Genomic DNA, 9,791 nt, shown 5'->3' with positions numbered 1-9,791 from the left:
TTTAATTATTTTTTTAAAAGTGCCTGTATTCATAGTTCCCAAGTAGCTCATAAAGTGTGAAATGCACTCAAAATGAAAAGCTCCAGCTCACAGCTGGCTTGAGGTATTTTCTCCATAGTGGCTGTAAATGTAGCCCAACAGGATATTGTTAGTAACTGATATCTGCACTGGCTTCGTGACTAGAAAACAAACACAATGCTGGAGGTGAATTCTCACAAAGAGAGGGCACGTTATATGCACAGTAAGGAGCATTGCTGGGCTGTTTGCCACATTGGAGCTCCCTGTAGCAGGGCAGAGCTGGTGGGGGCTGTGAGGAGGTCAGAGACCACCTTGTGTCTTCAGGGGCCAACGCTCTCAGCTGCTCTTCCGAATTGGCTCTGTAGCGGTACAGCTCAGCCCAGGCTAGCTGGTCTGCGTCCTTCATGTACTTGGCTCAGCTCTGGCCCTGCAAAGAAACCCACTACTTCCATGTTCCTCTGGTGCTGCAGTTCCATGGCTACCTCAGTGTGAATGGATGGTGAGCCCCAGCTGTCCAAGCTGTGCTAAGAACCAAACAGACTTAGCCTGTTTTTGCCAAGGTTTGAATGTCCTGTGTCTGAACAACTGCTGAACTGTTTGGAATTATTGCAAAGCTATCGCCCCTTTGCTTCTTTTAATCCCGAGGCCATAGGGTCAGATGATGGAATGAGACCTGTCTTGCTCTCATCCCTGGTATTCCTCCATTGGCCAAAGCAGTTGCAGGGCTTGGGAGCAGCTTAGGGATTTCACCTTTAGAACAATCAAAACTTTTCCTCATCTCCACATCTCTATTGTTGCAGTCATTGTACTGATTAAAGGACTTAGTCCCCTTGGTCTCTTACCTGCCCACCATTGTGTGGAGCTCACACATCCTAGATAGTTCATGTCACATCAACAACATGCACCAGCCATCTGCTATGGCAAAGACAACAAATTGACTCTCCAACTCTGCCTCAGCAGGGCTGCCATGCAGCCATGGCTTTTTATGATGTGCTGTGTTATGGCACTTGTCTGTCCACATACTGCTAAGCCAGTGGGTCACTCGTGGTTCAGATGCTGTGGTTAAATGAGCCACAAGATTCCTTGACTGTTGCTAGTTGCAGTGCTGTAACATAAATAGCTTTCAACGTAAAGCCCACGTTACAGACACCATAGAAGCTGATCATCTCACCGTGAGAAAGCGTCCTATATCAGCCAAACCAATCCCCATGGTGTGCAGCTTGGACCCCTTCTTCCTGCATCGCTACATGCTGCGGATAGGAACGGCTGCCATGCAAAGCCATCCACCACAGAGAGCTCCGGCTGGTCATTTCTTCAAGCTTTCAGCCCAAGCCTGCAGGGAAATCATGGCTCAGCCCCCCCTCACCCCATTGTCTTAGAACCACATGCCAAGGACATGGGTAAGGAAAGTGCCCTTCTTCCTCTTGTCACATTGCATGACATGAACCAGGAGGACTTCAGTGAACCATGAACATATGCACTACAAAATGCCGTGCTTAGGAGAAGCTGCTCAGAGAGTACTTGCGTTACTCTGCCGATCAAGAAGCCAAGGCTGTGCTTGCCAGATCCTGTGGTTATTTACTCTGGCACAAAGTTAAAATATCTCTGTTTATGCTACAGCATGAGCAGAATTTACTTCTTACTTAAAAATACACATGCAAGCAAGAAATATCAAAACATGTAAGAGTGTAAGAAAATATATTTATTAAATTCCATGGCAATACTATGGTAAAATTGTTAAATACATGCGTATTTTTAGACACACAAGCAATACAACAGGAGTTACAACAGCCAAGCAAACTAGGCTTAAAATGTATGCAAAGTTGGTATCTTAGTGTTTGGTTAGTCTTACATGTCATCTGCCCCACTGGAATATTATTTCCCCAACACAGTCCCATGCTTCCATTTTCAAACATGCATTTGTTTAATTGCTTAGCTAACAGATTTTCTTGTTGATACATGTTGTTGAATCACTATTCCACTTGGTATGCTACAACTTCATTAAAGTGCATTGTGATGATTTTGTTTAAATCATAAAATACATCTTTTTTTTCCGTAACAGATCTGGAAGCTGGAAAACTTCGGTATCATTCAGCAACAGAAATATGTTAAATGACATTAGGTTTAGTGTGTTAGGTTGGCTATTTTGTCAGTTTGATTTATTGATTTATTCTCAGGACTAATTTCTATAGATGACCATTTCAAATTGGGAAACATTTTCACTAGTATTCAACAAAAGTCCATTAAAATCTTTGTAAAAACATAACATAAAAACATCTCTAAACAAATTACTTATGCTGTAAAAAATATGGTATAAAAAGAGTTAAAAAACCATTGAACCATTGAACCTGTTCACAGTATATATTTTGAAAGTTACAGCATTATAGTACAACTTTTTTTTTTTCTTCAGGTGACCTGCATGACTTCACTAGCTCCACTGCTTTGTGTACCACAACCTGACTAAAGTTCAAACTATCTTTACCTTCAAGTAGGGTTTCAGATGAGAGGTGATTCAGTTATCTTCCGTTTTGGCCATTCCCTGCGTTACAAATGTTTCTGAAAGGCTATGAAGTATACGGTGCTGTTCATCCTAAGCCATTCTTAAAATCACATTAAGGAAACACTGTTGCAGTGAAATTCAAGAATTATTTTTTATTTGTATTACTACTAAAAAGTGTGAGACCTTACCAGTGTCTGTTTTACTTTGCCCTATTTGAGCTTTTTGAGTTTATTTCAGCACAAATAAGGAAAATGAAAACATTTCAGTTTTTACATGGTCTCTGGTTAAACTCTACTCTCTGGGTACTATGGTTTTCACTTTAGACCAAAGTGAGTTGCAAAGGTACTGAAACGTGTGGCAGGCTCATGGAAGCTGTGCATCTATTTCCACTGCAGCTTGCTTTCAGGTAACTCCAGTTGAAGTGCAGCTTTGGGACTGTCCCAAATCCTGCCTTGAGATACCATCAGGTAACACATTAAGAAATAAGGATGGCTTCTGCTCTGGCTCACGACAGAGTCACCCAGGCACAAGGGCAGGATGAGTCTGGTAAGGGATTAACACCATCCCTCACAGAGCACCCTGCTCACAGGCCAGCTCACCTGCAGTTGAAAGCTCAGCCCCCAACATCTGAAATACAAATATTCTCTGAAGACTTTTTTTTTGTTGAAAAAGAGAAAGAAATTAATAGACATTTTTGTGGGGAAAAAGCATTGTTATGCACCCTGGGACAACTTGTAAAGTTACAGAAAACCCTGCCAATATCATCTGAGGTTTGTTTGCATAACATGCAAAAAGGAAATAAACACTGGCTATCTTAGAAACACTGGGGAAAATCCAGAGTTATATAAATAGGAGAGGAGGGGAAAGAAAATTGTTATGGAAGAAACTGTTTTCCAGCTTCTAAGAAGGCATTTACAAATTTAAGACAGGCCTAAGCATGAGGAAATGAGCTTTTAAACACTCCAATGTTTCTGAATCTCAGTATCTGGCATTTGGGGTCTGGGACTGTGTTCCCAGGCTTGCAAAGGACAAGTCAATGAAGAAGCCAACAATGAATCCTTAGAACTGCAGACATTGTCTCTGAACATCAGCCAGACAGGTCACCGTTAATGCACGGCAGCACAAACTCCATGTAGGATGGTAGGAGGAGTGCAGATGGCAACCATTTCCTCTAGGCGAAAATGCACCTCTGAAGGCATATATTTATTCAAGTACAGGGCTCAAAAAAACACGCTTTGGGAACTGTAAGCCAACTTCTTCTGCAATACGCACCTAGTTACACAATGCTGCAAGCACGTATTTGCCTAAGGAGTTTGGACCTTACTTAGTGTTAAAAATACTAATGTCATTTGATCTGAGGTCTTCAAAGTCATGGCAGAGCAGAGGATGCTATTTACATGGGAAGCTCTTGATATATTTATGGTACAGAACCTTGTTAGCAATCTGATTCTTTAAATACTACCCATATTTTTCCTATGCATTTCAAATTCTTTTAATATATTTCTATCTACTCATAGGTACAAATATTCTATTTACAAAGAAACAATTGTCTAAAAATAGACCACACAATTTCTCATTGCCTTTTAATAGTGATATCCAATCACCTCCCTCCAGCGCATCCACTTGCCTTCATTTTTGCTACAGTTCATGTTCAACTGAGTGTCCAGGAAGACAGCATAAGAGGGAACCCCACAGTCCTCCATTTCAACTTTACAGAGTTGAACTTACCAAAAAGGGAGGGAAAAGGGGGAGAGAAGGAGAGGAAAAGGGAGAAGGAGAAAGAAAGGGAGAGGAGGCTTGAATGTGCCTCTTCAGAGCAGCTTGAAACTCGAGCTGAGCAGGAGCACCCTGCTGCGTGCCCTGTGCCCAGCAAAGGAAAGCTCTGGTCCCCCACATAAACCAAAGATGAAGAAACACGTTACACTTGCCAGTTGTGCCGTGACAGACAACACAGCCACTGGTTCCCTTTGGAAACAGCTTACCCATGAAAGCAGCAGCTATGGATAACAGAGACACCTACAACAGCAAATGTCAGTGATTAGGTCCTAAGTCTGCGTATGCAACCACCACACAGCAGGGAAGATAATTCACTGCCTGCCCATAATATTAGCTTACTATTTTGTTGAAATATTAACTAGTAGTTCTGTGAGGTATATCACATTCAAATCTACAACTCCCAAATTTAAGACACAAAACCAAGATCCCAGATCAGCCCCTGCATGTCAGTCAGAACAGCAAAAATAACCAACATGTCAAATAGGAGAGTGCATGATATTACATCAAACACGACCGTTGTTCCATGCATGAAGTGAACAGTACAAAAAACTATTACAAAACCCAAACCCGGCTGTCACATTTGACAGGCATGGCTCAAAACAAAAAAGCAGCAGCACTGATGATTTGCTTTGGAAAGAAATTGTTTGACATTGGCACCCTGCATCTCTGAACACTGATCCAGCCAAAGGACTGAAGCATTGAGTTAGGAGTAACAGTGTTTTGGACACAATCTCTACTGCTCGTATCCCTTCTGGAAGTTTTCTCTCTCTATTTTTTTTATTTTTTCCTTTCCTTCTTTTTATTAAAAAAAAAAACAAACAACTTTCTATTCTTTTAGAAAAAAAAGCAAAAATTTAAAAGGACTAAAACAAAATAGATGTTCAATAAAGGAGTAAGATCTTTCAGAAAATTACTGTTATGAAATACAGTACTTCAAGATTCCTAATACATTTTTTAAAGTCAAGGGGAATGAATTCTACTCACGTCTAATTTGACTGAAGAGGCTCACTGGGAAGTCCAAAGGCACTAGTATCAGGAGTCTGATCCCCTTAAAGCCGAAAGTTTTAGTCTTACAATTGATATCAGTACATCTAGAAGCTAAACAGCACCTAGTGAATTTGGTATGGAAGACATTCTTAAAGATGCTTCACTGGTTTAACATGTCACTCAGGCTCAAAAAGTAAGTCTGTGCCCTGACAGTCCTTGTCACTCATTCTTACTACTACATGCACCTAAGGGTGTCTTCACCTGGTTACTAAATTAGCACACATACTCTCCCCACCCATCCAGTGCATGGATTTGCTGCAGAAGATTTAAAGACAGGCGTTTGAAAGGAGTCCTCACTGGTAGCACTGAATAGGCTCGATAGGAACCACATAGTGAAAGCAACTGACCTTTCTAGTGCTGGAACGAAGACTGCTCACTGGTTCATATCCATTAAGCAACAGTAAACAATGTTACATATGCTGTGCAAGCCTGCGTCTCTCACCTGTTTGCCCCACTATAGTGCTACTGATACAAGATTAAGGATATGGTAAGCCATTGATATTAACAGGACTCTTCTGCCCTACATCATGGAAGTCAGAACACCAGACAAATAAAATAGGTATTCAAAGTTAAAAAAAAAAATTAAAAAAATGGCAGTGACAGATAATTACATTAGAGTGCCTTGATAGCACTGAGGCAGACCCTACCTTTGGGGAACTTTCCACTACCTCAGAAATGAAGCAATTGAAAATGCTTTTGGCTTCACTGAATAGGAAGAGCAGTGTGAAGGAAAACCTGAATATGTGATAGTTGTGTTCAACTGATTCTCCCTAAGAGCACTGTGCAGGGTGTTAGGCTGCTTTCTGTGAGCTCTGAGTATTCTCTGCATTCACCCTGACTTTTAGTCTGCTGAGTTAAAATCTGCCAGTACTCCCAAACTGCAGTTTGGTGTTACTTCTTTCAATATACAGCCATAAGAAAGCACCGTTGTTCTACTAGATCAGAGTTTTCTTTTTCCTACGAATCACCATACAAGAGTAATTGCTCCTCTGCACTGAGAAACGGCTCCATTAAACAGAAACACAACAAACCACTATCCATGCACTCTGTTCTGGACGTCTTCTGCTTTCAATTAAAAGCATATGGCAGCACAATCTAAAATTCATCTTAGAAGATAAATACATTAAGAAAAATCTGCCTTAGTGAAAAGAAATCAGCTTTAAATGAAGCATTGTGAGCTTTGGAATAGAAAGAAAACATGGTTAGTATTAGGATACAGCCACTGCCCAGCTATCAAGCGCAAAGAGCAGAACTGCTTCCTTTTTTGTATTATTTTAGTGTTCTGAATAATAGGCAGTAATAGGTTAGGCATGAAACTTTCTCTTGCAGGGATGCCTGGTGACAGATGGACACCAGCTATTCACACTGCCTTTCTTTTCACTTGCAGCTCTGTTAATTCCAAGATTCATCCTCAAAAGCAGAATCTTATCTGCACTTTCAGTTCTTTCAGGCAGACTGATCTGGTTTTACTGTCTTCACATTTCACTCTTCCAGAAGGCCTGCACAGGCAGTTATTACTGATGATGATTTGGAAGCTATTTAGTGTTTTGCCTTTCTGTCCGTCTTGAAATCCCTCTGTATTTTCATTCTACAGAGATGGCAGAGACTTTCCAATATCTGAAACCACACCACCCCTTGCTGTGACTAGGTTTAACCTAATGCTTGGTTTTATTTTGATGGCCAGATAACGTGGCTTTGTAGACTGAACATCTGTTAAGCTAGCCATCCTCCTGGTCTGCTCACACACCTTTACAACTAGCAGCTTAGCCAATTCAACCTCTTTATTTGGTTTGGAATCTCATTTAGAAATCCACTCATCTTGTTTATTCCAAAAGCCACAATCTAGTTCAGGAAATCAAAATTAAAAAAAAAAAATAAGGTTTGGTTAGGACTGTATGGAGACCCTTTCTGATCAAGCATTTAAACATTTGATCTCTCATCACTGTGTTTTACTTACTGTAAAGCAATAAGGAACAGGTAAATTAGAAAGCACTTTGTCTTGTAAGCTAGTGAAACTCATAGCATGCCACAGTCTTAAGTTTACAAAGTGAAATGTTACAATTACAGCTGCCTTATAGATGCATATGCGAAAACAAAAATTTTCAAAGATGATTGTTCTGAACACTTCTTTAAGCACACAAATTTACATCATTTAAGCTATCTTTGCTTCACATGTCTGGTAAAGGAGAGGTAGAAGTAGTGGCACTAAAACCTCTTTGGGTTTCTCCATGCCACTGGAGCAATCCCACTTTGTACTCCTAGATAAGATTTGTAGAGAAGGTCCTGTTGTATAGACACTGTGGAGAACAGCCAGGCAGCAGGTGGCAAAGCTAATGCAATAAAGACCATCCAAAGAGCAATTTGTTCTCAAGGAGCTATAGTACTACCTCTAATGTCTGGTGCCAAACTGCTTGGACAACTAGTGTTAGTGGACAGACTTCCCCATGGCTTACATTACTGCATAGTCCAAAGACTGCTGAATACTGTGGGGGAATGGAGTATTGTACCACTTTGAGGCAGGAGATCTGGAGCTGAAACTATAAAATACAAAATGCATTAGTGCAATACATTAGGAAACATTAATTCCTTAACCCAAGGATAGAAAAAATATAGAGCATTCAAAGTTTTTTTAAAAAAAAAGTTTAAAACTTCATGCAGTTCTTGCTGAGGTTTAAATCAGTGTTACACTTTTTTCCCAAGTTTGTACCCCTGAGTCAAACATTGAATAAACATACAGTAGGTACAGAAACTAGTGTCTAGTTAAAAAGCAACAGATTCAAAAAGCCATTGCTTCGGAAGTGTTAAGCAGTGACAATACCCTTTTGTATGGGAGAAAAAAAAAGTAGCACTTTGATTTGTTCTTAGTTTATCACTAGGTAAAAGATCTCAAGAGTTTCCAACCATATCCTTTCCATGCATTAGGCTGAGGTTTGTGATAAATGAAACCCTCAAGTGAGTAAATCTGTTGGGGATACACTATTTGAGTATGCACGGTTGAGAACAACTACAACAAAGCAAAGCAATCTTTCCAAGTTATAAGTTGTATGAGACCATATTGATCTTGGAACACTATGTGACGGTAGGCAGAGTTCTTTGACTACATTTATCAGGAGATCTAAACTCAATACCCCCTATATCCAATATACTTTACTAGAGTAATAACTAAATTGCTATAACTTCGGCCACTTAGCCTCTGTTAAAATGGAACATCAACACTTTCACTAACTTAAACATGATAACATTCAGCTTACTAGAACCTCTGCTGACTGTCTCCAAGAATAATGCATGCTTTTTGCACTTTTCTTCCTCCTTTCTTTACAACATCAGGAATAAGAGCTTATTTAGAAGGCAGGTTCAGGTGCAACGTGGACTCACTTAATCATTTGGTTTGTTCTGAAAGAAGTGTGTAAAGGACCATCCTATGTTATTGGGTTTGGGAGAATCTTCATCATCTTTTGGGGGAAGCAGAAACTGTCGGGAATTAATAGAGCACGGACTCCCAAAAGATGCATTTTCATTGTTGCTTTCAACTGATCCAGGAGAGTCTGGAGTGTCCATGTTCCAGGCATTTGTGTTTGCTTGAGGTCTGTAACCTGCAGTTTTATCTGATTCTTCCTCTGCAGGTGAGCGACTCTCTATTTTCAGAGCACTGATAGGCAGCTGCATTTGTGGCTTATAGCCTGCTGTAGTCACTAAGTCTATTTCTGACTCCTCCTCTGGCTTAATTTGAGGCTGATACATTGACTGGATGTCAATGTAAACCACCTGAGATGACCCCACAGATTCATCCATAGGGGGATTTGAGATTTCCTCTTCAATGATAGGGGGGCAGTAAGACACAACGACATGATTTTCTGTTTCTGAGTCAGATCCATCTTCAGGTACAACCGTGTCTGCTGCCGGGGACATCATCTCTGTATCTTCAATCTTGGGAACTGCAGACCGTGTTTCCACCACTTCAACACTATTGGGTGTGCAAGGGTTCATTTCCAGTGTTTTTAGAGTCTTATTTCCCTGAAGTAAGAAAAAGGAGAAGGGGGAGAGACTAAACCAAAAGACCTGGACATCCGGAAAGCAACAGCTTGCCCAAATTAAACCAGTATGCTGGCTTGTGGCTTGCATTCATTCCATCACCATTAGTACAATATTAAAAAAAAGTGTTTTAATTCTCATTTTCTGGCTCATCACAAATTCCTGTTCATGTTAAAGCATTTCAGCCAAGTTAAAGAGACTCCAGATCTTGCAGTAAGTGTTTGAGAACCATTTCCCCAAATCTCAGCTATGTATAATCCATTCCAGAAGGTTCTTTAGATGTTACACTCAGTTCCAACTATGGTGCCTACCAGAAGGTTGGAGATGTGGCACATAGACTTTCCACTTCGTTAGTTATTATCTTTGTCACAGTGTAAGGAGTAATGTACCCATCTACTGAGACTTCCCATTAGTGTGG

The 9,791-nt window shown here is 40.5% G+C and overlaps 1 protein-coding gene across 3 annotated transcripts in view; it reads right to left on the bottom strand.

Annotated features, from left to right (window-relative positions):
- Positions 1-1,701: 1,701 nt before the first annotated feature.
- LIFR (LIF receptor subunit alpha) overlaps positions 1,702-9,791 on the bottom strand; it is a 91,180-nt gene continuing 83,090 nt past the window's right edge. For all 3 annotated transcript variants that reach the window (XM_083818478.1, XM_083818479.1, XM_083818477.1), the window contains exon 21: positions 1,702-9,355. In XM_083818478.1, the coding sequence (XP_083674604.1) occupies positions 8,717-9,355 (639 nt within the window). In that variant the 3' untranslated portion in view covers positions 1,702-8,716. The remainder of the gene's footprint in view (positions 9,356-9,791) is intronic.

This window comes from Anser anser, assembly GCF_964211835.1.
Source record: "Anser anser genome assembly, chromosome: Z".
Lineage (NCBI taxonomy): Eukaryota > Metazoa > Chordata > Aves > Anseriformes > Anatidae > Anser > Anser anser.
This window is presented reverse-complemented; position numbering and strand designations above follow the sequence as displayed.